The 27,984-nt window shown below is 51.8% G+C and overlaps 1 protein-coding gene across 2 annotated transcripts; it reads right to left on the reverse strand.

Moving 5' to 3' along the window:
* Positions 1 to 270: 270 nt before the first annotated feature.
* UPB1 (beta-ureidopropionase 1) lies at positions 271 to 27,984 on the reverse strand. Of its 2 annotated transcripts, XM_065889882.1 has the most exons (11): positions 27,808 to 27,919; positions 27,368 to 27,539; positions 22,032 to 22,203; positions 20,555 to 20,642; positions 14,299 to 14,393; positions 10,967 to 11,128; positions 9,199 to 9,368; positions 4,837 to 4,918; positions 3,872 to 3,914; positions 2,589 to 2,743; positions 271 to 625 (listed from the first exon to the last, which is right to left on the reverse strand). In XM_065889882.1, the coding sequence occupies exons 1-11, from the start codon at positions 27,821 to 27,823 to the stop codon at positions 542 to 544; spliced, it is 1,239 nt and encodes a 412-aa protein (XP_065745954.1). In that variant the 5' UTR covers positions 27,824 to 27,919; the 3' UTR covers positions 271 to 541. The 2 variants fall into 2 exon arrangements, with proteins under 2 accessions (XP_065745954.1, XP_065745955.1); XM_065889883.1 differs by lacking the exon at positions 27,368 to 27,539 and having other exon boundaries at positions 27,808 to 27,984.

Below are 27,984 nucleotides of genomic sequence, written 5' to 3' on the forward strand. Positions count from 1 at the left end.
CTGTGTAACTTCAAACCAACCTGCACAATGGGTGCCTGGGAATGTCTTTATTTATTTTTAAAATATTTATTTATTTATTTATTTTGGCTGTGCCGGGTCTTCGTTGTGTGTGGCACACGGGATCTTTTTAGTTGCAGCATGCATGTGGGATCTAGTTCCCTGACCAGGGATTGAACCCGGGCCCCCTGCATTGGGAGTCTTAGCCACAGGACAACCAGGGAAGTCCCTGGGATTGTCTTTAATTGAATTTCTAAAATTCACTCAACAAAGTTTAATCATTTCAAAGTGAACAATTCAGTGGATTTGGTACATTCACAATGTTGTATAGCCATCACCTCTATCCAGTCCCAAAACATTTTCATCACCACAGAAGGAAACCTGGTACTCATTCGACCCTCCCCACCCAGGCACTTTAAAACCAATCTGGGCAGCAGTGCTGTCAGGGCATCAAGCAGGGAGAATTTGGACACTAGAGCCCAGAGCCCTGGCTGATCTGCTGTGGGCAGAGGTGCCCTCCTTGGCGGGCAGCGGCTGAAGCCTGTTACTCTTTCACAATCTTGGGGCTGTAGTTGGGTTGGACAGCTTCGGCAAGCTCCCGTGCGTACATCTCGTATCTGCCTGTCATCTGAAAGCGAAACACAGACTTAGAGGTTCCCGATTCATAACCGCCCTCATTCGCTCGCCACCACCTGCTGCCACTGGAGGGCAGCCATGGGACAGAAATGCGTTAGGAAGGCTGGCTGACAGGACAGTCTCAGGGTATAATATAGAGGCACAACCCCCATGTAACCTTTTGGCAACGATTCCGGGGCTGTGGCGAAGATCACGGATGCCGGTGATGACTCACACCCCCTAGCCCCTCCTGCTGAAAGACCTCTGTGATCTTCGGCCAGAAGGTGTGGTGGCTCCAAGTCAGGAGGGAGGAAGGCTTGACCTGCTCCCGGTCACGAGCTAGGAGTGGAGTTGCCAGGATTTGCACCCTGGTCCCCTGGGTCTGGAGGCCCATCCATTCCACATGGCATCTCATCGTGGACACAGACAGAGGCTGGGGGTGGGGCCGGAAAGCCCACCCAGGGTGCTCACACCCCAGCATTCCCTCCCTCCCTCCTTTCCAAAGCCTTGACGGGAACTCATGCCCATCACCATAGCTTGGGAAGGCTTCTGCTTTCAAAAAGTTACTAATGAGGGCTTCCCTGGTGGCGCAGTGGTTGAGAGTCCGCGTGCCGATGCAGGGGACGTGGGTTCTTGCCCCGGTCCGGGAAGATCCCACATGCCGCGGAGCGGCTGGACCCGTGAGCCATGGCCACTGAGCCTGCGTGTCCGGAGCCTGTGCTCCGCAACAGGAGAGGCCACAACAGTGAGAGGCCCGCGTACCGCAAAAAAAATAAATAAATAAAATAAAAATAAAAAGTTACTAATGAGAAACCATTCTGTTTATTGGTTCCAACTTCTAATTTGTGTGGAATCCTGCATTAACCTAAGCTTCCGGAGGAGGAGAGATAGGCCAGGAGACTTTCATGTGGGCAGTGCCTTCTCTGTCCAATGAGAACTTGGGACTCAGGAAACATGCCCAAGGACCCACCCTCACATAAACAGGGGAGTCAGGCCTAAAGCCCACATCTGGCTGGATCCGAAGTCCTGGTCCCTTCCAGACATGCTGGGCAAAGTCATTCCATCCTGACAATGCGATGTTCATTTGTGTGTATGATTTTCTTTTTTTTTTAATTTAATTTTTTTATACAGTATATTCTTATTAGTTATCTATTTTATACATATTAGTGTATATATGTCAATCCCAATCTCCCAATTCATCCCACCCCCGCCCCCGCCCACCCCCCCGCCTCTTTCCCACCTTGGTGTGCATATGTTTGTTCTCTACATCTGATGATTTTCTTATAAGTGGGCACAGAGTTGGTGGAAATACTGCTAGACACTAACACAGCAAACTCCATCTGTGTCCTTGATGAGATGCCATATTTTGGGGGGGGGTCCCAGGCTGCAAGCACCCTACCCCAGGAGGTGGGCACTTATACTCTGTGGTGTCACAGGGTATTGGTCTCCAAGGCCACCTGGGGCCTTCGAGTTCAGCCTCTTGTTTTACAAATGGGAGTCCTGAGGCTGGGAGCAGAAGGGGCTTGCAAGGCAGTGGCAGAGCCAGGCCTGGATCCCATTTCTCTGCTTGACCCACTTCCCTCCATTGTCAAGGCCTAGACTTGGGGCATGGCCACAGGCAGAGCCAGACATCCACATTTACCTTGTGATAAGTGCAAATGCCTGGAAAGGAAAAAAGGATTAGCGAGGCCAATCCACTCTATTCTCTGGACAAATGAAATTGAGATTAATTTGCTTGAAGGTGCCCAGAATCTAAATCAGATGAGCAGGGAATTTATTGAGGCCAGCTGCCTGGGCATAGTTTGACCCAGTGGTTCCTCCCCTGAGCACTGGCCCTGGCCTTCAAGGAGGCAGACACCAGGCCTTCTGCTCAACTCATAGCCTCACGCGCTGTCCCTGAGGCCCACAGCAGCCGCGGTTCCCAGGGCTGGGGGCAGGACGGGCCCACGCAGAGAAGCAGGGGACTCAGAACCCACCTTGAAGCCCCAGATGTCATTCACCTGCCGGCAGAGGTTGAGGTCGAGCTCGGTGACCAGCAGCCCATCCCGGTTGCGGGAGAGCCCGGGGGTCCGGCTGCCATCAGGGGCCGCCACGTAGCTTGAGCCATAAAAGTAGCCGAAGTCCCGGTGAGCTGTGAAGGAGCAAAGGCAAGGCCCCGGTGAGCTCAGGCAGACATGGGTGGACTCGGCAGGGGGACGGGTGCACCAAGAGACTCCCAGGACAAAGGGTCCCCACCTCCCTTCCCAGTGGACCTGCCTCCCTCCTTGTGCCTGGAGGCCCAGCAAGTCACTGCATGTCACCCTCAGAGCCCTCACCTCTGCCCCAGGAACCTTTTACAGGTCACCCTAGTAGAGGTATTGGCTTCCGGCTCCAGCATCAGCCACCATAGCCCAAGGGAGTTGCATGGCTCTTCAGGGCTTCCTGTGGTGGCTCCGCACGGTGAGCTGGCAGCTCTGCCCTCGCCAGCCGTGCCAGCTGTCACCCTCACCCTCCCTCCACACCTCGGTCCCCTCACCAGTAAAGCAGGGTAACAGCCACCCTGAAGGTGTGTAGGGAGCATGTGGGCGCAGTGCAGGGCCCAGCTGGCCTCACTTTCCTGCAGGGAGCTAAGTGAGACTAGAGACTCATGAGGTCTCCAAGGCCTCACGTTGCGGGGGATGTGGAGCCCTTTCAGGAAATGCTTTTCTGGGAGACAGACCCCCTCAGCACCCCCTGCTTCCCAGGGCGGGAACCATGAGCGAGTTCAGACACCTCCTCGGTGAGGGGGCAGCCCCCCTCCCACATTCCAGGCTACAGAGGTGAGGCGGTGGGGTGGTGGCAGATTCCTAGCAGAGGTGAGGTGAGACCTGCCCTCAGATCAAAACAATCTGTGGATTCTAGGAACCCAAGGCAGCCATGCTGGGCTCTGGGGCATTTGTACAGCTGGGGAGTGAGGGGTGTGGACGAGGACAAAGGGAGGGGGGAGTGAGGTCTGTGGGGTGGATGATGCACCCCTATTTCAGGGAGCTCACAAAGGGCTCCCCCACACCTCAGTCCATCTTCACCCTAGTCCCAGGGGAGGGATGGAGTCTGAGCCGATCTCTACTCCATCCTCATCCGGGGAATGAGGTGGTCACAGGCCCAGGAATGCCGATCCACATGGGAACACAGCTGTGCAGACACAGTCTGTGGGGTAGACCCTGCCCGGAAGCGGCAGATGGGGAAGGAACAGTGAGGCCCACCCCTCATATGCAGTCCCACGGAAAGTCACGGGACATACCTTTCTTGCCATCCCCAGAGGTGAACTCGTTCGGAAAGAACTCCTGGGAAATAAAACCAAGGTAAGACACACCTATAGGGGGCGCTGCTGGGTTGTTCATCAACGTCAGGCTGGGGTGAGGGAGTTAGGAGTTAGAGTGATGTGGACCAGCCTGAACTTAACCAGTCCCTGCTGAGTCCCAGCCCCAGGCCAGCAGGCGGCCAGCGGGGCATCTGACTAGCCAGGGGAAGACCCGGATTTTGCCATCTGCTGGGAGAAGAGAAAGTCATTGCAGAGAGTGGTTCCCAGGGCCGTGGAGGGCGTCTGAGGCTCGCCTGCTGGAGTCATAAAGTCCAGCCTGGGGTCTGCGAAGGCAGCAGTGGGGGGGGGGGGGGGGTGTCTGCTCGTGGCTCTCAATATCTTCCAGAAGCCTAATGGAAACTGCGTATCCAGCAGGGACAGGGATACGTGGGCTAATTAAAACACCGAGTTTCTTTACGTTGTCAGAAATTAGACCGACTTAGTGTTCTCTCAGACTGATCAGATGCTCTGATTAGAGTTTGACAACTGATTAATAAGAATGAGGAAGAGGATGTGTTTTGCAATAAATACATGGCGTTTGTAGTCAGAATCCTTTGGTGCATGAGGTCAAGGGTGGGTGGGGAGAAATTGGGTACTTGGTGGTACTGAGGTGAGAGCCTTTCAAAATGGTTTCAGCTAAAGACAAAACAGACAAAAACAGGGGAGGGACAGTGCTTTCTTTCAAAGTGACAGAAGCCAGTCTGCCCCCTGCTGGGACCCTAGCATGTGGGGTGTGCCTGCATGCAGAGAGGAGGTGTAACAACAGGTGTCCCCAGCAAGGCCACAGCAACGGCAGTTCTTTCCCTTGTGGCTTTTGCTGCTCTGAAGAGGCTGGGCCCCGCTGGCAGGCAGGTTTCGCAGCAGCTGCAGGAGGGCTCTCTGGAGGCCAGGCCTCGGGCACTTACCTCGCCTACCCGGTTGATGGCGCAGGTGAAGCAGTGATTGGCGATGGCTGCGTTTCTGGCCTCGATTGGCCACAGGGACTCACTGTGAGAGCGGAAGGAGAAGAACCAGGTTGCCGACTTCTCAGCCAGACTCAGAGGATGCTCGGTCCCGAGCTGCAGCCCGGGTGCCAGCCTTCCAGGCCTGCAGTGGAGATGGCCAGGAGACTCACTGCATCCGTGGGTGACCCCAAACCCACAAACAGGCCAGCTCGTCCCCGGCTCAAGCCAAAGCGGCCTTTTGGAGAGGGCCCAACGCAGCAGAAGCAGCCCTGGATCAAAGCCTCACCCTGACTCAGTTTCCTTTTCTGAAACTTCCTCAGAGACCATGCAGATGAAGCTTCTGGGGGCGGGGTGGGGGTGGGAGGCTGTGTGGCAGGAACCCCTTAACTGCTGCTTCTCACTCGTTCCCTCCTCCCAGGTGGGGGTCAGGAACCCACCTCCCAGTCTGGTAAATGTCAGAAGGGAGCTGGGGCCCTGGTGGCTTGTGTATAACGTGTCCCCCAATCCCTACCCTGCTGTGCTGCCTTGCAAAGCAGTCTCTACAGGGGGAGATTTCAGGCCTAGCAAACAGAGTACACCTGAAAGGAATTTAGGTTGTAGGTGGGCATCGCCTCCCCTGTGCTGGCTCCCATTTCCCAGTGCCCCCCATCTCCCTCTTCTGAACCCTGAGTCTCGCAGCGTCGGCCCCCTGGTTCTCCTACGGGCCCGGGAAGGAGTCATCCCACAGGCACAGCTGAGCTGCAGGCTTCCCTCAGTCCAGCACCTGCAAAGTGGGGACAGGGTGGGAAACTTCGCCCCAACCAGACAGGTCCTTCCCCAGCCTACCAAAGAAAATGTGCCGCGGGATTCAGTGGGCCCCCTTGTCACTAACTATCTGTCTGAGCAGCAAGGCGATTAGGATTCTGAACTGACAGATGTAATGCCCACTTAGAAACGCTGAGTGACTGGGAGCGGGATGCCCTGGAATCTTCCTTCCTGTCAGCATGCACCTGGTTTAAACCACAGAGTAGGTGGAAGGGGTGGGTGGGTGCTTGTCACAAGCCTAATTCTCAGGAGGATTCATGAGTCTGGAAGAAAAAAAATCACAGGCTTGATTGAGGGGACTCATTTTGCCGCTTTTCTCCCCCCTCCAGCTGCTAAGCCGAGCTGACAAAACTTTTAAGAAAGGATTTTTACAGAAACACACCCGTCAATGACATTTTCGGGAATTAAACAGACAGTTGCAGAGCGAGTGCCATAAAACATCGCTCTTGCAGTTCTCCAGGGAGGGTGCGGAGTGCAGGACTCAAAACCACAGCTGGCAATAAAACGGAGGCTCTCAAAACAAGCAAGGGGGGGCTTCCCTGGTGGCGCAGTGGTTGGGAGTCCGCCTGCCGATGCAGGGGACGCGGGTTCATGCCCCGGTCCAGGAGGATCCCGCGAGCTATGGAGCGGCTGGGCCCGTGAGCCATGGCCGCTGGGCCTGCGCATTCAGAGCCTGCACGTCCGGAGCCTGTGCTCCGCGACGGGAGGGGCCACAGCAGTGAGAGGCCCGTGTACCGCAACAAACAAACAAACAAACAAAACAAGCAAGGGAAAGGAAGCCGGAGGTTCGTGAGAGCCGGGGCATGCGGGAATCGTGGGGGGTATGGGGACATCTGCCACTTTCCCAGCGCGGTGTACACAAGCCCCTAAAATTAATCACAGTGGGAAGGGGAAAGGCATCGAGGGGTGGGGATGGCGGCTTTCCTATTAACACACATACGTGGTAGAAATCCTTGACCACACGGGCTGCACGGTTTGTCAGGATGACTCAGTTCATCAAAAAGCACTTTGCCGGGGCTTCCCTGGTGGCGCAGTGGTTGAGAGTCCACCTGCCAATGCAGGGGACACGGGTTCGTGCCCCGGTCCGGGAGAATCCCACTTGCCGCGGAGCAGCTGGGCCCGTGAGCCATGGCCGCTGAGGCTGCGCGTCCGGAGCCTGTGCTCCGCAACGGGAGAGGCCACCGCAGTGAGAGGCCCGCATGTCGCAAAGAAAAAAATAAAGCATTTTGCCTCCACTGGGTGCTTGGAACTGTGGGACCCACAAATGAGGATACCCTTCCAATCTGTGCATGTGCACGTGTGTGTGTGTCTGGGGGGCTCTGATACAGGAGGTGGGAGATGCCGGAGAAGGGGATGGATGCTTCCAGAAGCTGTGAGCCGATGCTTGTGCACAGCTGGTGGGGATCTGCCTGGCATCGTGCTTGCCATCAATTCTACAAATAATCATTCAGTATTTTAAGAAACTCAGAGTTGCACCATCCTAGTGAACCACCTGCTCTAATTTTCCCACGCTCTACGACCATCCTCAGTCTTTGCAGAGTTCTGATCCCAGCCTGGAAACATTTTTGCTCACAGGCTTTCATCATGATGCTGCAGTACCTCCATGAAGATTTGTTTTAGTGGCTGTACGATAACCCATGGAAAAGATGGGCTGGCATTGACCTGACCCTGACCTCTCTCTCCCTTCCAGCTTTTCTTGTAATCAGTCACGCTGCCATGAGCATCTTCAGGCAGGCAGCCTTCCCCTCCTCTCTCAGATGCATCCTCAGGCTAAGGTTCTCAGACTAGAATTATCTGGTCAAGGCGTGGACACTGCGGGAACTTGTGAGACATGCTGCTTCTGAAAGACCTGTCAGAGTTTTAACTGCCAGCAGAACCACATCCTTGGAGGGCACCAGTTGGACCGCTGTTGGCCAAGGAAGGAAGATCGATAACTTAATAAGCCAAGGACATGTGTGTATTACGTTGAGGTGCTTCTGTTTGCTTAATTGGGGCTGATAAAAGCCTGGGGGCGCTTGGTTGGAGAGGTGACCATCTGATTCCAGGCCACAGCTGTGCCCGGCCCAGCCTGACAGCAGCTGTACCCGGTGGGGCACTGGCTTCAGGATCCACCAGGGACCCCTTTGGGGAGATGGAGCTTGCTGGATGTCTTACACATGGCCAGCAGGAGGGGCTGCTCTAGGGCCCAGAGGTTCTGCCCAGGCTTGGTGGCCCGACGACCAGGAATCGCCCTTTGTCGCAACTGCCAACGGATGTTGTCATAGTGGCCATGCTGCCAGGAGGCCCCCAGAGATTCTCTGAGGGGAGATCCAAGACTCGAGTGTCCCCTTCTGCCCGACAGTGTCCCCCTAGACTTAGACAAGATGGGGTGCATGGATGGGGCGGCAGGTCTGGGGTAGCAGAGGGGGGTCTGCGTTCTGTGAGGGACCTGCTGTGCAGATCAGAACACTGAGGGAAGTCACGCTGTGGAGGGGGCATCACGCTCAAGAGAAAGGTAAAGTGAATGTCACATCCTGACTTTTAGAAGAAATTAGACGGAAATTTCATGGAGAGCGAGGACAAGAATGACAGGGGTGGGCTGACAGGGAACTCAAGGCTGCCCCCCAGAACTCCCCCAGCTGACCCCACGTGGGGACTGGGACTCCCCCTCCCTACCCTGTCCTGCTGACAGAGAGTGAAAGCCAGTACCTCCCGACCCAGCAATGCTGCTTTGGAGGAAGTGAGCTGGGGAGAGAGGTATTTGCACACAAATTCCTAGAGCTTTGGTACTTGTTGATGATGCAAAGCTGGAAACCATCCAGAAGCTCAGCCTTTGGGGAGAGAGAAGCAGCGGAAGCGCAGTCGTGCTGGGTCATCTCAGCCGCCTGCTCTTATTCAGTGAGGGGCCCAGGGCTTGCCCAGGAGCTCAGGGGTGCCAGGCCCACCCTCTACCCTGGTCACAACAGCTTTATCTACTCAGGGGTGAGGTTAACACCCAAACACGGGTTCTGTGTCATCAGAAGGAAACACTTGGTTGGCTAAACACAGGTTTCAGAGCCACCTGACTGATGTCTTAAGGACCCTCTCAGCTCCAACCCATCGTCTGCTCCGGATCTCTCGTCTGGGTGTATGCCCTCCGTGCTCCAGACTCTGCAGACAGGAGACTTAGGACTCCTCATTCGTCACCCCACCTCCCAACCCCCCAGGAGCACAGCTGTGACAGGAGGGGGAGCTGAAGCTGGCCACGTACCTCCGATGCTCCAGACCCCTTAGAAGGGGAGCTTTTCTGAATTCTGTCAGCGATGGGGGAGATTATTATTACCTGAGACACCATCATAGCCAAGGATGGTATTTTACAGTACAGCACAGCTCTTTAGGAGGGATCGTAATTGACACTTGCAGTATTTTTTCACAGAAAAGTTGGCACCATCCCAGGATTCAGATGACCTGGTGGTCGCACCTGCCTGCTGTTTCCCAAACCTGCCTCCGCGCCCTGCAGCCTGCCCCCAGAACCCTCCCAAGTCCCTTGTGCCAAGTGACCTGAGCACTCCGATGGTGGCCGAGGGGTTGAAGATGACCTCAGCACCGTTGATGCTATACATGAGCCAGTTGAGGGGGTGGTGCCGCCCATAGCATATGTTCACGGCGATCCTCCCGAACTGAGTCTGGAACACGGGGTGGCCCAGGTTTCCCTCCATGTAGTATGTGGACTGGAAGACAAAGGGTCATGTATGGATGCCTCTGAGCTGTCAAGTTTCCCTTTCCTTAGACTTGACAGAAAAATGAAATGTCACCCATACTCCAAAAGGGATGCTCCTGGTATGACTCTACCTTAAGTTCCAAAATTTCAATGCACTTAAAAAAAAACCCCAAAATCTGAAAACCCAGACACAATAACAACAAGCTGACCCAAGGGGAAATCACCGTGGCTTGAGCACTTACCCACAATTTCTTTTGTGGGATGTTAAAAAGCCCCCAAAGCAACTTCCCACAGTATTTCAAAGATAAACTTGGTGAGGTTTCAATCATGGTACAACTAGAAGCTGAGGTGTGTGGTCAGTGTTAACACAAGTTGGTCAATGTCCTCACCAACCACCTGTTCCCATAAGAAGGTTAGAGCTGAAGGGACGGGGGCTCGTCCAGAGCAGCTCTTACCCTGCTTGGGGGGAACAGCGTAGCCCAGGGGACACAGGACCTGCCCGGCTAACGAAGGCCAATATGAGACCAGAATCCCACTCTGAAAGTGCTCTTCTCCACAAAGCTCCCTGGGCACTCTGCCTGGGGTCAAGGACGTCCCTGTGTGGCAGGCAGGTGGGACACAGTCCTGCCAACCCTGCCTCTCCGCCTGCCCCCTTGGGGTGCTGGTCAGGGTCTCACACAGATCTGCTTCCTGCCTTCTGCCTCCTCCCATTAATTTCAAAATTCGTCAGAGTCGGGCAGCAACCAGGATGTGCACACAGGGTGGACGCCAGAGCAGATCCTTGTGTGTTGAGACAAGCCCGTCACTATCTGTGGGGAGCTAAAGATTAATCCCAGGGTAAACAGGTGAGGGGCACGTCTTCCCGCCCTCGCCTCCAGCTGTCACTGGGCAATGCTGGCTTCTTCTTTCTCCCCAGAGGGCCTTGGCTAGCTCTGCACATCCTTCCTCGTCTGCCTGACCAGCCTGAGAGTGGCTGGGACCCCCACAATCAGGGAGGGCGGCGAAGGATGGGGATATCACATCCTGAACAACTGTACTTACTGCAGATCAAGTTCAGACTTCATATCTTAGGCATTAGGTGGAGTTCATTTCCCTCCTTCAAACATCCACCTCCCTCCACCTACACACCCATGATGGGCATTAACTGACCAGAACAGCTCCCCTGACTTACAGCCTGATTATGGGCACCAAGCCCCAGCTAACACACCTGTGCACAGACACACATTCCTCGCTGTCACCTGACACGTGGACGTGACTGACTCAGACCCCATGGGAGCCATGGACAAGGACCTCTCCCCACCAAACAAGAACTAGACTGTGACGGACGAGGAGCTCAGGGCCTGAAAGGGGCCACGGGAATCATTTCACGCTTGTGCACTATTGATTTTGGTTTTAATTTGTATATGACTTACTTCAAAGAAAAATTCCAGGAAGCCAAATCAGGTTACATTTTTTAAAAAATAGTCCTCTGCGCTAAAGGCGTTTGGGACTCACCGGGAATCCCACTGCATCCCATCCACCTGTGTGATGCAGTGCAGTGCAGGAAGGCCCCCAGCGCTGCTGCCACACCGTGCTGCAGCTGCGCTGGTCATCCGAGGGGCAGCTCACCTCATTGAAGTCGCCCACTCTGGGGATGTGATTTTTCCTCGTCTTGCCCAGGACGGCTCCAGAGTTGGAGATCACCACGGCTGTGTTCCACAAGATGTCCCCATGCTCCGTGTCTCGCTCCAGGATGGGGGACACCACCACCATGTCATGCTTCCTCGCCAGCTGGAAAAAGGAGCACGGCACAGTCCTATTTTCAAATCAAGTGTTAATACGTTTTTATGGAAGAATCTAATGGTCCCCCTAGATAGTTAGACGGGGTTCTGAGCTCTCCCTGCATCTGTTCTTTGAAGACTAAATGTCAGCGTTGTCCTGACGCCCAAGCTTAGCTAAATAGGAACCAGCATCGTCCTTGTGCACTGTTGGTGGGAGTGTAAAAACGGTGCAGCCGCTGTGGAAAACAGTATGGCAATTCCTCAAAAATTAAAAACAGAACTACCGTATGACCCCATAATGCCACTTCTGGGTATATACCCAAAATAACTGAAATTAGTCTTTTTTCTCTTTCTGATACAAGTGAGAATAATAACTATTTATTCATACACTTTACCATTTACTATATGCCACGTGTCTGCTAATAGGTGAAATGCATTCTCTATTCTTAAGGAGTCTAAACTTAAATAATTCTAGTCAGAATTAAATCACTTGAAATTTCAATTAGCCTAGCAACCCTAATGAGAGGGTGTATGGGTTATATCAGGATTTCTGAAATATTGAAAATAGCCCCGGGGACCTTTTTAGTGTGGATAAGGCTGATTTCCTAATTCTAAAGGGTGCACAGAGAGCTAAGTCTTTTTCCAATGCTGTGAGCCCTATACAAAGATCACAGACCCTACAGTACAAATAAAATAAAAGCAAGACTTAAAAGCCACTTCCCATAGACCTTCAGATCCAGAGGCAGTAACAAGACAAAACAAAAAAGAAGGTAACAAGCGTTGACAAGATGTGGGGAAACAGGAACCTTCATAAACCGCCAGTGGGAATGTAAATGATGCCGCGTTCCTGGTGGAGTTAAACACAGTTACCGTAGGAGCAGCAACCGCGCAGGAAAGTAGATTTTCACACCGATGTTCTGAGCAGCGCTATTCACAACAGCCAAAAGGTGGAAGCAACACAAGCATAAATAAATCGTGGTGTATACATGCAATGGAGTATTATTCAGCCTTAAAAAGGAAGGAAATCCTGGCCTATGGATGACATGGCTGTCATCCCTGACATGGATGAACCTGATGACGTTATGCCAAGTGAAATGGCGCGAAAGGACAAACACTGCAGGAGTGCACTCATGTGAGGCATCTAAGCTAGGCAAATTCACAGAAACAAAGTGGAACGTCAGGCACCAGCAGCTGGGGGTGGAGGGTTTCAGATTTACAAGATGACAAAGTTCTAGAGGTTTGCTTCACAGCGCTGTGAAGATACTTCACATGACTGACCTGCACACTTAAAAATGGTTACGATGATTAATTTTATGTTACGTGTTTTTTACCATAATAACAAAGAGAAAAGGGATTTCCCTGGCGGTCCAGTGGTTAAGACTCTGCGCTTCCATGGCAGGGGGTGTGGGTTTGATCCCTGGCTGGGGAACTAGGATCCCACATGCCATGTGGCACAGCCAAAATAAATAAATAAAATAAAATAAATCGTATGTCTAAAAAAACCCAGAACCAAACCAAACATAACTCTTGACACCAAATGCCTTTTGTCTCAAATAAGAAGTTCAGGATCTGGTGACCAGGATGAGCAGCCCCAGCTGGTCATTTGTCATCAGCTCTTACCAGCCCGTTGCTACTTCTGACCTTAATGACAGAACAGGGGGATGGCACGGCGGGCAGAAGGGGATGCTATGAGCCACGTGGGGGCAGCTGTGGTCCCGGGGCCCTCGATGCAGACAGGGGTCCCCTGGGACCAGCTCATCCCCATCCTCCCTTTGCTCTTCCTTCCTCCCACCCTGGTTCAGGCACGCCATCTGCCATCGCTTCCTGCCTCGTAGCACAGAATCAACAATCTGGTGGCGGAGAGAATTTTCCCTACAGCCTGAGAACAGGGATGTTAGGAATCACAACTCAGTATTGATAGAGTCACCATGATTACAGTTCCAAAATCCCCTAAGTATATGTAGGAAGTCTGAAATGGGACATTGGAGAAATGAAAGGAGCTATTTTTTTCGAGGTGAGAATGCGCATAAGTCACCATTTGTAACCTCTTGGAATATCCTTGGGGTTTTCTGGATGACCGCTTTATTAAGATACAATTCACGGAGCATAAAGTCCATTCTTTCAAAGTGTGACATTCAGTGGTTTTCAGTACATTCAGAGTTGTGCAACCAACACCACAAGCTAATTTTAGAACATTTTCCACACCCCAAGTGGAAACCCTGTCCCCCTGAGCAGTCACTCCCCATCCCCTCTCCCCACCCAGCCCCTGGCAACCACTAATCTGCTTTCTGCCTCCAAGCATTTGCCTACCCGGGACATTTCATATAAATGGGATCATAGAACATGTATTATGAGGTTTTAATAAAGAAAAAGGAAGCCCAGTTTTTACACTGATGAGATGGGCCATGCAGAGATGCTTCCATAACTCAGGCGAACAGCAAGTGGGGTAGCAGAGCTGTGGACACAGACTCGACCTTAACCTCAGTCCCCGAGTGCCAGCGCCACACTTGCCAGCTGCAGACCCTACTACGGGAGTCATCTCCAGGACCCCCTCCGTGGGCTGCAGCCCCCTCACTTAAAAAGCCATTAAGGGCCCTTCTGGCTCTGAAACTCTGATTTTAAGTGAAAGTACACTAGGGACTTCCCTGGTGATGCAGTGGTTAAGAGTCCGCTTGCCAGTGCAGGGGACATGGGTTCAAGCCCTGGTCTGGGAAGATCCCACATGCCGCAGAGCAACTAAGCCCGTGTGCCACAACTACTGAGCCTGCGCTCTAGAGCCCACGAGCCACAACTACTGAAACCCAGGTTCCTAGAGCCTGTTCTCTGCAACAAGAGAAGCCACCACAATGAGAAGCCCATGCACCGCAACGAAGAGTCGCCCCCGCTCGCCACAACTAGAAAAATTCTGCGCGCAGCAACAAAGACCCAACAGTGCCAAAAATAAATAAATAAATACATAAATAAATAAATTTATTAAAAAAAAAAGAAAGTACACTAAAAAAAGGGGGGCAGGGGCAGTAAATAGTCTTATCTATTCTCACCTGGCAAAGCAAGAGCCAAATGGGTGCGTTTTCCACGGAGAAGGGCCACCCCTGGCAGCTGCGGCCTCTCTTTGTGACCTGCCCGTGTTTGGCTGCTGCCAGAGGTTAGTTGACAGTTAAAGGTAGGTTAACATCCTACCTCTTGACAGAACTTGGTGGTGGGCCCGTCCTCTGCTGACTCGGCAAATTCCGTCCATGGAAGCTTCTCTCTCGTACAAAAAGCAAAGGGCATAGCTGTGGAGAGGAGAAAGGTCAGAATCACATCCAAGCTCATGGCCTCTGAGGGGGGTCCTTGGCCTGGTGGGGGAGGGTTTCCACAGGAGACCCCAGCCCCAAGAGCCTTGGCCTGCCTTCTGAAGCCCATCTCTGGCTGTGGGGACGCCTCCCCTTTAGGCTTCATGGCAGAATAAGAGGCAAGGACAAATGTCCTTCCTATGGTCTTAAAAACACTTGCAACAGAAATCTGAACAGATACTCGCACACCCACGTTCACAGCAGCATGATTCACAACAGCCAAAAGATGGAAATGACCTAAATGTCCATCAGTGGACAAATGGATTAACAAAATGTAGTCCATCCGTTAGATGGAATATTATTCAGCCTTAAAAAGGAAGGAAAGTTTGACACTTGCTACAACATGGGTGAACCTTGAAGACATTATGCACACTGAAATAAGCCAGACACAGAAGGACAAGTGCTATATGGTTCCACTTACATGGGGGACCTAGTATAGGCACGTTCACAGAGACAGAAAGTAGATGGTCGGTGCCAGGGGCTGGGGGAGGGGAGAATGGGGAGATGTTTAAGGGGGACAGAGTGTCGGTTTGGGAAGATGCAAAGGTTCTGGAGATGGATGGTGGTGATGGTTACACAATAATGTGAATGTACTTAATGCTACAGAACTGTGCATTTGAAAGCGGTTAAAACGGTAAATTTTACGTTATGCCTATTTTACCACAATTTTAACAGTACATATATATGTTAAAATTTTTTTGCCAAAGGTACAGCCAGAAACTGTTCCCAACCAGCAGATCCCGAGCTGCTGGCCAATATGCTGGTTGGTTAAGAGCACAACCAAGGCTCCTTGGGGACAGCGTCAGAGGGCCACTGAGGATGGCGCTGGGACCCTCACGCATCACCATAGGAATGTTCATCCTCCCAGGGACTGAGGCTTGCTCAGGAACAAGAAAAGCCATTCATTTAATGACACCATCAGAAGTTTGGGAACCACTGGGTAGGCTGAGCACTCCCCAAGGATAAAAGCATTATTTCTGTGACCTCTGGCTAGATGCCACCATCTAGGGGGCTAATTCAATAGGAAATTTCATTAACTCACTGATTTTTGTTTGCTTAAAAAAAAAAGCAGGTACATATACACGCAGTAACAATTCAAAGAACGCCATGCACACCAGATTCTCAAGGGCAGTTTCCTTTGTGGGGTGGAGGGGGCTGCGATGGGGGTAGGCACCAGGGACCTCTGGCTGAGTGTGTCCCACTGCTCCACAGCCTCGGCCACGTGCATCCACACCCGCCAGTCTAATGCTGTGAGCTGGGATCTCACTGGGATTAGATATGCGTTTCCCATGTCACCAGTGAGGTGGAGCACCTGGCCACATGGCTGCTGGCCTTTCTGGATTCATCCTCCAGATGATCTTGTCCGTACCCTTTGTCCACTTCCTGCTGAGCTGTTTGTCTTTTTCTTCTTGATCTGGAGTACTGAGTTCCTTGTTTGGACCAATTCCACATAGAGTTGGCCCTCTGCATCTGCGGGTTCCCCCAACAGCAGGCGGAAAATATTTGAAAAAAAAATTCCACAAAGTTCCGAAAAGCAGAAATTGAATTTGCCACACACGGGCAACTATTTAATTGGCATTTACACTGTATCATGTATTACAAGTAACCTCCAGATGATTTAAAGATTTAAAGTATATGGGAGGATGTGCGTAAGTAACATGCAAATACTACACTATTTTATATAAAGGACCTGAGCATCCCTGGATTTTGGTCTCTGCAGGGTTTGGGGTCCTGGAACCAATCTCTGTAGTTACCGAGGGATGACTGTACTCTTTAGATCTTCCTCCTCCCAATAACCCAAGTCCATTTCTTTTAGGAGGATTAGCCTAACGGATGTTTCCAGAGTTCCGGTCACTCTGAAACTCAGAATGCAGGGAAGGTTTGTAGGAAGCTGTGTGATGTGGCTGGCGAGGACTACCTGGCCACTGCATGGGTTGTGTGGCCTGTTTGGGGGTAATAATTGCAACCAACCTTTTCCAAACATGGGCCATGTGCCCAGCACAGTGCCAGGCCTGGTAATAGGCAGCATGTCCCCAATACCCCTGCGAAGTTGGTGTGACTCCTCATTTCACAGAGAAGAGAAGCATCAGCCTCCAGATTCCTTCCAGTCCCTGGAAGCCTGGTGCTATGATGGCACCACCACCATCTCAGCTGCCAGGGCGGTAGCCCATGGAGGCAGCTAAGTGGGCAGCAGGCTCTGCCAGCACCAGCCCAGGGGGCCCTGGCACCAGGATCAAGATTCCCCAGGCGCCATCCGTGAAGATGGATGAGCTATTTTAAGGAAGCCAACAAGAAAGCTGTTGATAACAAAGAACAATCCTTAATGACCGTTGTTTACTCTCAGCTTTCAGAGCATTAGGAGAGACTCAAATGCCCCAAGAGAATAAAACCTCCCTTTCCGATTTCATTTCAGCTTGCTAAGCTCTCCAAATTTCTCCATTTCCATTTTAATGGCTTCTTTTCCTGTTTTCACAACTGCTGTAACGTAAACAAACTTTCAAAAGAAGCATGTGGAAGGGAGGTTGGGGGAGGTCGGCTGTGAAGTTCCTACTACAGTTTCCAAATTAGAGGGGAAGGGGGTTCCACATTCACTGAACCAACACTCCATGAGGCAGGCTCAGACTTGGACCGGGCCCTGCCCTCAGGAGCTGCCAGCCAAGATGGGAGCTGAAAGGGAACCTGTGTAGGGGAGTCCCCAGGGCCCCCCCAAAGGAGGGAGTGTCCACGCTAGGCCTTGATGGATGTGCAGGAGTTTTCCAGATCCAAGAAAGAGAAGTTGGTTAAACCATCTAATATTTTTTAGTGTCTGTCATGTACCAAGGATTATTCAAGCCACTAAAGATAAAATCTGGGTAGGGGAAAGAATAAACAGAATGTGGTCCATCCAAACAATGGAATATTATTCAGCCATAAAAAGGAAGGACACTCTGACACATGCAACAACACAGACGGACCTTGAAACCATGATGCTCAGTGAAATACGCCAGACACAAAAGGCCAAATACTGTAGGATTCCACTTACATGAGGCCCCTAGAGTAGTCAAATTCATAGAGACAGAAAGTAGAACAGAGGTTATCAGGGATGGAAGAGGAAGGGGAGTACAGAGTTTTGGCTGGAGATGATGAAAAGGTCTGGGTATAGATGGCGATGACAGTTACATAATTTTGCAAATGTATTTAATGTCGCTGAATTGTACACTTACCAATAGTAATAGTATGCATATTTTACAATTAAAGTTTTTTAATGTTAAAAAAATAGAGGTGGGGATTGGGGTGGGAAAAATAAACACCACCGAGGCACTGATCACATGGAGCTTACAGTCTAATGGAAGAGGCAGACAAATCAAAAGCATCACACAAGAGTATACATGTAACGAGAAATGTGAAGAACGTGATGAACTTCTGGGTACAGGTGGCAGATGGGACACACTCCTTTGCTCTTTCCTGAAACCCCACCAAATGAGAGTAAAGGGTTTTTTGTGTACAGGTATAAACCCACAGGGATGGGGCATGAGCCAGGGACAAAACCAACAAAACATGGGAGGCTGGAGAGCCGAGGGAGGTGGGAGATATCTTAGTGAATCTGAGAACACCGAGTCCCCTCCACAGTGGAGGAGGCCAGGAAGCACCCCACTCTCCATCATAGACCCCTTGAAAGCTCAGGAGCCAGAGGCACCATGCAGCTCTGAAGGTGGGGACGCAGGGAGGGCAACAAATAAGTAGGATGGTCAAAAGTCTACTTAAGAAGCAGTCAGATCCCTTCTCCACTCCAAGAGGCTGGGTTGAGCCTCTCCCACCCCAGCTAGAGGCTCACTCTCTAGAGACAGTTAAACAGAGGGTCTCTGGCCTTGGGGAACCCAGGACAAAGGTGAGTGGAGTGATAAAAACAAAGGGATTAACTAAACATAAGCATACTGGACTCCTGTCCTTTCCTCTTGGCAGGAGATTAGATGAATTTTCTCTGGGGAATCTGACCAGCCTGAAAAGAATGACCCAAAGATACTACCATAGGCGATTTCCTAACAAACAGCTAAATCCGGTCATCCTATAATGAAACTCAGTGGAGAAGCCCCTCCCACAAACTCAGAGCTTGCAATCAGCTTTTTAATCTCCAATTCTTAAAATATAAGTAATTGGGGCAGCAGCGGGGAGACCAACTTGGAGTAACTAGGAACCATGCAGGGAGAAAAAAAAATATTACTTAATATCCTTAGAGATAAGAGAAGATATTGTAACTATAAAACGAGAACAGAATGTGATAAAATAGAAAATTTCAGACCAAAAGAACTCTCATAAATTCAAAATATGACAGCAAAAACAAAAAACTAGAAGGCTGAATGACAAATTAGATAAAATCTACCAGAAAATTGAACAAAAAGACAAAGAGATGAAAAATAGGCACAAATACAAAAGAAAATGAGGGATCCAGTCGAGTTCCAACATCCTAACAGCAAGGAGTATCAAAAAAAGAGGAGAGAAGAAAGGGGAGAAAATCACGAATGAAACAATCTAAGAACATCTCCTAGATCCGAAAGACTCAAGTTTCTAGACTGTTAGAACTCACTGAAGTGTCTAGAAGGATGGATTAAAATAGATACACTCCATGGCACATCATTATGAAATTTCAAAGTACTGGAGAAGAAGAGATCCTACAACCTTCTAGAGAAAAACAGTCCATATACAATGGGGCATAAATCAAAATAGTCTTAGACTAGTCAACAACACCCAAAGCCAGAAGACATGGAGCAAAGTGTTCAAACTTTTGAAGGAAAATTGTTTCTAACCCAGAATTCTATACCCAACCATACTATCCAGCAATATTTTCAGATGTGCAAGGTCTCAAACAGTCTACTCAACAAAAATGAGGGGGAAAAGCAAGAAAGAGGAAGCTGTGAGATAGGAGAAACACAAGAGCAAGGCAGAGGGACCCCCCCTGGATGATGGTTAAGGGAGTCCTGGGATGGCAGAGAGGGGGAAACCAATTCAGAGCAGAGCAGCCAGAAGGCTCTGTGACAGATTCCTGTGAGGAGATGAAACCGATAGACTACTTCATGTGTCTAAACCTCTTAGGGGGATTTAGGAAACCAGCAGAAAGTTTGGGGTAGACTTTGTGGTAAGCATGTAGAAAACAAAGCAAACTGCAGGGAAAACAGAAAGCTATTCAGGGAAAGAAATTAAAGCGATTTCCTTTGAATCTTGGTAGCAAATGGACTGGGGACAGACCAGGAAGGGTACATGTGTGTAGAGGGGGCAGGAGAGGGCAAAGGACTACACCGTCTCCTTCCATCATGGGAAGTCAATAACTGATGCAAAACTGAAAAATTAGGAAGCAGCAACACAAGCAAAGGTAAATTCCAAAAGAACCAGCTCAGAGAAGAAGTAGCTGCCTCTGGGGAAAAGGATAGCTATTTTTTGGTAACAGACCTTGTAGACCCATTTGAATCTAAACCATGAATGTGTATAACTATGACTAAAAATAAAATAAAGAGGTACAAGGTAGCAGGAGTATTTAATAGGGATGCGGCTTTACACAGGGAGGCAGGCTCTGAGCTGAGATCCAAAGGTCGAGCAGGGTTACAGGCCAGGGGAGAGGAATGCTCCAGCTCCAGCTCTGGCTCTGGGTGGAGGGAACAGTGGGCGCAGTGGCCTCGGGGGAGGGGAGTAAAGTATCAGAAGGTCAGGGCAGAGCCCGGCAGAGATGGGGAGGAACAGATGATGCAGTGCAGAGTTTTCATACAGATCTTTCCTAGAAGGTGTGGGCAGCCAGTTAGAAGGGGCCAGAGTGGAGAAGACCAGCTGGAGGCGATTACAGAAGCTGAGGAGATGCTGACATGCCTTGGATCAGGGCAGAGGTAAGGAGGTGAGAGGAAGGAGTAAACGGATTCAAGTTTGGGAGGCAGGCTGAGGCTCAGACGAGAGACTGAGGCACGCGAAGAGGAGGAAGGCTGGGGTTCTGGGGCTGCTGGTGTTGTTGACAAAGAACCTTTCTATGGATGAGAAAAGAAAGGAGATTTTAAGAAATCAAGCAGCAGACACTCTTGGCGACGTGGAGATAAGACAGCACTGAAGGCAGCAGAGAAAGCACCCCGAGAGAGACTTACTCCATGCTTCCTGGAAACAGATGATGTTGACTCCACACATGGCAGCCACCTCTACGATGGCCTCGATGCGTCTGTGCAGGGCAGTGACCTGGCAATTTAAACAGCGAGGATTAGTTGGTTGAGACCATCTTTAGAACTCAACACCCACGTGGCCGGCTGCAAGAGGACGAGGAAGGTGGGAGGTTCTGGTATGTTGGACTGTCCTTGGGTCCAATTCTGCAGTCAAAGGTGGCGGTGCAGAGGCTCTGGGGTCCCACACACACTCAATGCTGCCTCGCTAAGCCTCGGTTTCCTTGACTGGAGAATGGGGAGAACGCTACCCACCTCGGGGGTTGCTAAGAGGAGGACGTGAGGATGTGAGTGCTCAATGCGAGAGGGGCCACACTCCGTGGGCCCACCACACACCACAACCATCCCCTGGGTTAACTGCTCCCTTGCCCCCTACCCCCCAGGACCCAGTCCACTTATGACTTCCTGCATCCACAGCTTCGGGGACGCTTTGTCCTGCCACTTCTGTTCTCCCATATGTATGGTGTCTTCCAATGACTCGCCTTTCCCAGCTGTGCCCTCTGCCAGAATGTGCTCCCTTTCCCCACCCAAAATTCCCTGGATGTGTTATCCACATCACGTGTTGCCCACAGAGGGGTAGCTCTTCCAGCAAGGGGCCGAGAATTGGGGTACCTGCATTCTCCCCAGCCTGCGTGTGTCCCTATGGTGGCGCTGTTCCCACTGTGCTGTCACATTCCTCCACTGACACTCCCATGACCCCACGAGCTCCTTGGGAGCAGTGTCCTCAAGTCCTCCGTGCTCAGCATGACGTCTGGCTCCCAGGAGACATTCAGAAGTGTTTGTTCAAAGACAGACCAGAGGAACCAGGCTGAAAACCCAGAGACCACAAATGCTTCCTGATGGACGCTCGGTCTCCCTCGAGGGACTGCGTGCACGGGGCCCCGCGGATGACTGCTGGGTGCCAAGCGTGCTTCTAGGCTCTGGGGGGTGGTGATGACAGCATCCCTGCCCCCCGATGACCTGACAACCTGGGCTGAGGAGACATATTCACAATCTGACCAATGTCTGGGGATCTTAGGATCCAGGCAGAGGGACACACGGTGGACAGATGGGTCCTGACTGGCGTGTGCCGGCAGGAGCCCGAGAGGCAGTTCCACGGAGAGCGCGTGAGTCACAGGGGCACCCTCCCAACAGGTAAACGGAACTTCAGCTCGATCACAGGAGAGGAAGTGGAAAGGAAGGTGGACAGAATAGTGAGGAGTGAGAGGAAGGCGGACAGAACAGTGAGGAGTGAGAGGAAGGCAGAGAAAGGGTAGGAGCCAGAAGAGAAAGAAAAGCAAGAGACACGGCTGGAAGGAAGTGGGGGCCAGGGCAGAGCCGCTGGGCAACCATCCGGGGACAAGATCAAGTTCAAAACACAGAGCGGCCCGCTGCCCGTTTATGTATTTACAGTCAAAAGAGGCCAAACCTGTTTCACCACAGGGGTGTCCGCGGGGAGGGGGGTTCTGTTCTGAACAAGCCCCATGCGCACGGTCCGGGGCCTCCTCTGCTGCTCCGTCAGAGCCTGAAAGGCATAGCCCTGCAGCTCAAAGTCCCTTTTGGAGGCGGCTTCAAAAGCCCTGCTGGGCAGGTCGAGCTTCCTAAACAGGCAGGAAAGAGGGGACATGATCTGCCTGAGGTCTGCTGCATTTAATGACCCTCCAGAGTCACTCCTCAGACACAGAAGAGGTGGGAGCGTCCCGGCAAGAAGGTCCAGCAGCCGGCCAGGGCCAGGGCCTCGGCCACATGTGGGAAGCTGAGGCGGGGCTGGAGAATTGGGCCCGGTGGGTGGAGAACGGGCTTCCCTGGGGAGACTGGAGCTGGGAACAGCATGGTCAGGCTGGGCGGAGGAGGGCAGTGGGGAGGGGGCAGCAGGGAAACTAGTCACGAGGTTGATGCTGGAGCTGCTGAAATCGGGGGGGTGGTGGTGGTGGTGGTGGTGGTGGTGGTGGTGGTGGCGGGAATTGAAATCTCAGCAGGCAGCACAGGAGAGAGGGAACAGATTCCCAAAAATGTCTGTGGACTAGAGTCAGAGGACCGTGCTGAGCCTGGGGGCTGCGGCAGGTCGTGATGAGACAAAGGAGCTGTCGAGAAGGAGGCTGGGAGCTGGTTAGGAAGAGAGGCCAGGACGACAGCAGGACGGAGGGTCCCGTGGCCATTTGCCACTAAGGATTACAAGTCTTTGGTGACACCCCCACCCCATCCTGTCCTGCTTCCCGCCAGGGGAGAGAACAGCTCCTTGCCCGATGCTGGGTGAGCGTGGCGGGGCCCAGATGTCCAGACCAAAGGCTGAAGGGCTCATCCCTGTTTGTGATTTATTAACAGAAGCAAGTGGATTATTTATAAAACCTCCCACCAAAGTGACCATGGGCCACATGGCCCGTTTTGTGCCTGGCCCAGGGGTGAAACCCGCAGGGGCAATGGGACAGGGCCCCCAGCCAGGAAGGCCTTACCACCTAGGGGCACGGTGGTTATGAAATACCCAGAGAATGCATCAAAAAATAACCTGACAACCATTATCTAATAATATTTCTCTCCTACTTTAAACCACTTTCTTAAAGACATTCCTTTCAAAATCACAGCCCTGTCAGCCTGAGCCCCCTGCCACCGCCCCCTGCCAGGCAGTTTCCCTGTGATGGCCTTGACAGCTCCGAGTTGGGTTCCACCCCTGACAATCAGCCTGCTTTTCAACTAGTCAGGGTTCCGTGTGCTTCAGCAGGTTAGAAATAGCAGCAGTGCCCACACTGCGCCTCCTGTTGCCATGACTGCCTCAGAGACAGTCCCCCACCTGCAGGCGGACGCCCCCACTCCCCCGGACAAGTCACCATGGTGGCCAGGACAAGAAGGAGGGCCTGGGGGCCGGCTGCCCTTGGGAGTGGTCCTGGTAGGCCGTCCTCAGCCTGCACTGTCAACCAGGAAGACATCAGGTGGAAAAGCTCGCTTCAGGTTTGCAAGCCCAGCTGTAACCATCACCTGGAAGGGGTCCTTCATCCTCTGGCTAACTCTCCCCACCCACTGACTGCAGCTGTCAGCTCTCCCCACGTTTCTACCTTCAACACTCAGCCCCGTCATTCCACGATGCTCGACCTCCCTGCCTCCATTCCCATCCCTGCCCATAGCTCCCTGCAGACATCCGTCCCCTAGGCCATGCAGGCCAGGCCTCCACTACCTTCTGGGCTCTACCTCTCCCCAGCACCCCCCACTGTCTGGCCACTACCTGAAGGTTTCCCCGCCCTCCAGTTACCCTGGCATTCCTTCACCCAATCCTGCCTGCTTCATCCTGGAGAACCCAACTGGCCCTCGAGCCCCATTCTCTAACCATGTGCTGTGTCCACCAAAGGCTTGGCTCAAGGATGTGGCATGGCACCGACCAGCCGTGGTGGAGACCAGCAAATGGGCCACAACCTCACAAAGGGGGCTCCGTGCTGCCCCCAACCCTCCCTTGGTCCCCATAGTTGGCTCTTGCCCCTCTGCCCCTCATCCTGATACTAAGGCCCCCACCCTGGGGGCCTCACCTACAACTTCAAGGAGGAAAGCCCATCACTTCCTGTCCTGGCTCCACACATCCCCTGGCCTTTCCCCGGGGCACCCCCTTTTCCAGCGAGGTCAAGGCAGACCTTGCCCAAGGGAGCCCAGCCCCAGCTTCCTTGGCAAGCTCTCGCTTCTGGAACTTCTCTTTCCCCTCTAATGGCTCTTTACCATCAGCGTTTTAAATAATTAAACCAGAGTTTTGTTACAAAAGAAACACATGCTCATGGGGGGAAAAAAATCAAACAGTAGAAAATGTAAAATGAGTTCCCCTCCATCTCAGAACCTAGAGACAACCCCCTTAACAATGTCTTATGTATCTTTCCAATATTTTTGATATGCGCGTGTGTTACACATACAAAGGTGTCCTTCTGTATGTTCTACTCTGCCTTTATTTTTTTTTTTTGGCCGCGCCAAGCAGCATGTGGGATCTTAGGTCCCTGACCAGGGATCGAATCTGTGCCCCACTGCATTGAAAGCACAGAGTCTTAACCACTGGATCACCAGGGAAGTCCCTTCATGCCTTTTTCACTTAACGATATACCCACTTTGGACATCTCTCCCTGTCTCCTGCAAACCTGCCACATTCACCATGACAGCTGTTTGAGCCTCTCCCATTAAAAAACCAGAAAAAAAGAAAAAAGGGAAAGCGTGCTCTACACAGGCTTCTCTTGTTCTGGAACCACCAGCCTACTGGTTGCTAAAGCCAGTGGACTCCCTGCTGTCCCCATCCTTACAGACCTCCTTGAGCCATCTGACACTCTGTCCCTGTCCCAATCAGCATCCTTGATACTGGCCCTAGGGTCCCCCCCGCATCCTTACCTCTAGAGTCTACCACAAAATCTCCACCTCCTCTGCCCCTTTAACACTGGGACCCCCAGATTCCTACTCTGCACCCACTCCTCCACCTGGAATGACTATCTCTAGGACAATCCCAAACCCAGCCTCCCTCCACCCTGATGCCCACCTCTGCAGAATCTCTGTAGTGGGCTGACCTGTGGCCCCTCCAAAAGATATGTCCAACGTCCTAATGCTCAGAACCTGTGAATGGGACCTTATTTGGAAAAAGAGTCTTTGTGGATGTAGTTAAGGATCTCAAGATAAGATCATCCTGTATTACCCGGGTGAGCCCTAAATCCAGTGATGGGCTGAGAAACGCCCAGAGAAGAGACACAGGGAGAAAAGACCAAGTGAAGACAGAAGCAGAGACTGGAGTGATGCTGCCACAAGCCAAGGAACGCCAGAAGCCACAGAAACTAGAAAAGGCATGGAAGGATTCTCCCCCAGAACCTTTGGAAGACTATTCCTGCCAACACCTTGATTTTGTACTTCTGGTCTTCAGAACCATGATGTAGGACAACCATCAAAAGACAGAAAGTCCCTCGAGAGTAGGAACTGTGGCTAACCCATCCTTGTACCTCTAGTGCCCAAGACAAAAATAAATAATAAATGATTGTTGAATGAATAAATGTTTCTTGGTTCTGGCTGTCTTAAAACTGAGAGTTGATGTTCTCTGGGGATTTCATCTGTCTAGCACAGGCAAAGGCCCATTTAGCTCATTCACTTAGCAAACATTTACTAAGCATCATCTTTGTGCTGGGCGCAGCAATTATTGGGGTGGGAAGCTGCTTGTGTGGAGCAAAGGGGGAGTCCAGGGGAGGGGCTGAGGATTCAGGTCCACCAGGCATTCATAGAGGCAGCCATGCCCGAGACAGGCCATAAGAAGTGAACAGAAGAATTTTTAAATGACTAATTTTCTTTTCTTTTCTTTTTAATAAATTTATTTATTTATTTGTGGCTGCGTTGGGTCTGTTGCTGCGCACGGGCCTGCTCTAGTTGCTGTGAGTGGGGGCTGCTCTTCATTGCATTGAATGCGCTTCTCATTGTGGTGGCTTCTCTTGTTGCGGAGCACTGGATCTAGGCATGTGGGCTCAGTAGTTGTGGCTCATGGGCTCTAGAGTGCAGGCTCAGTAGTTGTGGCACACAGGCTTAGTTGCTCTGTGGCATGTGGGATCTTCCCAGACCAGGGCTCGAACCCATGTCCCCTGCATTGGCAGGCAGATTCTTAACCACTGCACCACCAGGGAAGTCCCTAAATGACTAATTTTCTATCTTCACTTTGCAGCCTGTTCATAGCCAAATTCCACTCAATCACAAGTACAAAGGTTTATACCCTAGAGGTGAAGCTTGGAAGGGGCTCAGTTCTGGGTGGAACAGAACCAAGAAAAGGGAAAAGGAGAAAGAATGGAAAAGGGGACTTACTCAGTTATTGTGAGCCAAGCCCCAGGAAGAGGCCTGGTGGTCACAGACTAATGGAATTTGGCTCCCATTTTACCTCCCATTCCAATCCCTCCCCACCCTGGAGCGATCCAAATGTGCATACAAAGTCCCTTTTACAAGGCAGTCCTTACTCTGAGCTCTAGAATGGGTCCCAGCCAGTCCCCTACATGGGAAACTTATTTCTATTTTCCTAAGACTCTCCCTGACACCCATGAGCTCTGTCTTTTCCCAGGGGAACATGCCCACCTCACCCTTAAACACCCTGAGACACCCCCTGCTTCAGGACACCTTCTTTAGGAGCCTCAATTCTAAGAGGCTTCCCCCATGACAAGCCTTTACACATGCGGTGGGAAGCAGTAATCCAGCATGAGCACACTGGAGGGGCCTTGAAGTCCCGGGCACCCCTCTTTGGGTACTAAGAGCCCTTTTGGACAAAGTTCTGTACCATGCCCACCCCGAAAGGCAGCTGTTCTACCTTTACCATCCACTAGCTATGAAAACACCTGAGACTCTGAGGTCTGGCCTCCCTGCAGGAACTCCTCATCAGCTGGTGGCTGGGAATCTCTGATCCAATCAACACCCTCCAGTTTCAGGGGAGCTGATCAGGTTCCTGCCTCAAGGTCACTGCCATAAGGGCAGGGAGTGCGCAGTCTGGCTGGATTGGGGGAGCCCACAAATGGGCAAGAAAGTGGAAGGACGTTTAGTCAGGAGTTGCATTACATTCTAAGGGCCGTGGGAATCCTTGATAGAGTTTTAAGCAGGATATGATTTACATCTTCTGGTTGCTTTGAGAAAAGTGGACTGAAGAGAAACAAGAGTGGAAGGGGAAGTGTCTTCCAGCTCTGTATGCCCAGCGTCCAGCAGTGCACTGCCCTCAGAAAGTCCTAGTGATGCACATAGCTGGCTGGGAGTGGAAAAAATTTGCTCTGAGCATGGAAACTAACTCCTGTGGCTTGCCAGTGGGAAAAGTTCCTTCGCCAACCAGATTCAGAGGCCTCTCCCTCCAAGGGTCCGCCAGAGGCTGGGTCACTGCAGGAAGGAGGAGGTGGGGGCTCTGACAGGAGGTAATGACCTAGACAGACACCTAGAGGACAGGCCTGGCTCTGGGGAAGAAGCTGGTCACTGGAAGCTGGGAAAGAGAGCTGGGTGGCCACAGAGAAAGCACAAAGAGTAAAAACCATCCTTTCCCTCTAGGCTTGTAAAGTTCACTCTCGGTTGTGCAACTCTGAGCTCCCAGAGCTGTCACATCTAGACCTCCTAGGGTCTCAGCTCACCAATTCAGTACTTCACCACCGCCCTTGTAGAGCCCTTCCGATTCTGAAGCACTCTGCCTGGTCCCCCAGACCCACACACCGCTGGCCCCAAGATCCCCCACCTTCCCAGTCTAGGCCGCACACCTGGTCTCTTTGCCATAGAGAATGCGTTTGACCTCCTGCAGGTCTGCGAGTGGTAGATGCTTCTCCAAGCACCGCTCCAGCGACTCAAATCCAGCCCCGGCCATGGCTGAACTCCGCACGTTTCTTTAGACGCAAACTGCCCGACGGCCTTTGCCCCCAGGAAGAGGAGCAGGCGGA

This window comes from Phocoena phocoena, chromosome 13 (assembly GCF_963924675.1).
Source record: "Phocoena phocoena chromosome 13, mPhoPho1.1, whole genome shotgun sequence".
Taxonomy (NCBI): domain Eukaryota; kingdom Metazoa; phylum Chordata; class Mammalia; order Artiodactyla; family Phocoenidae; genus Phocoena; species Phocoena phocoena.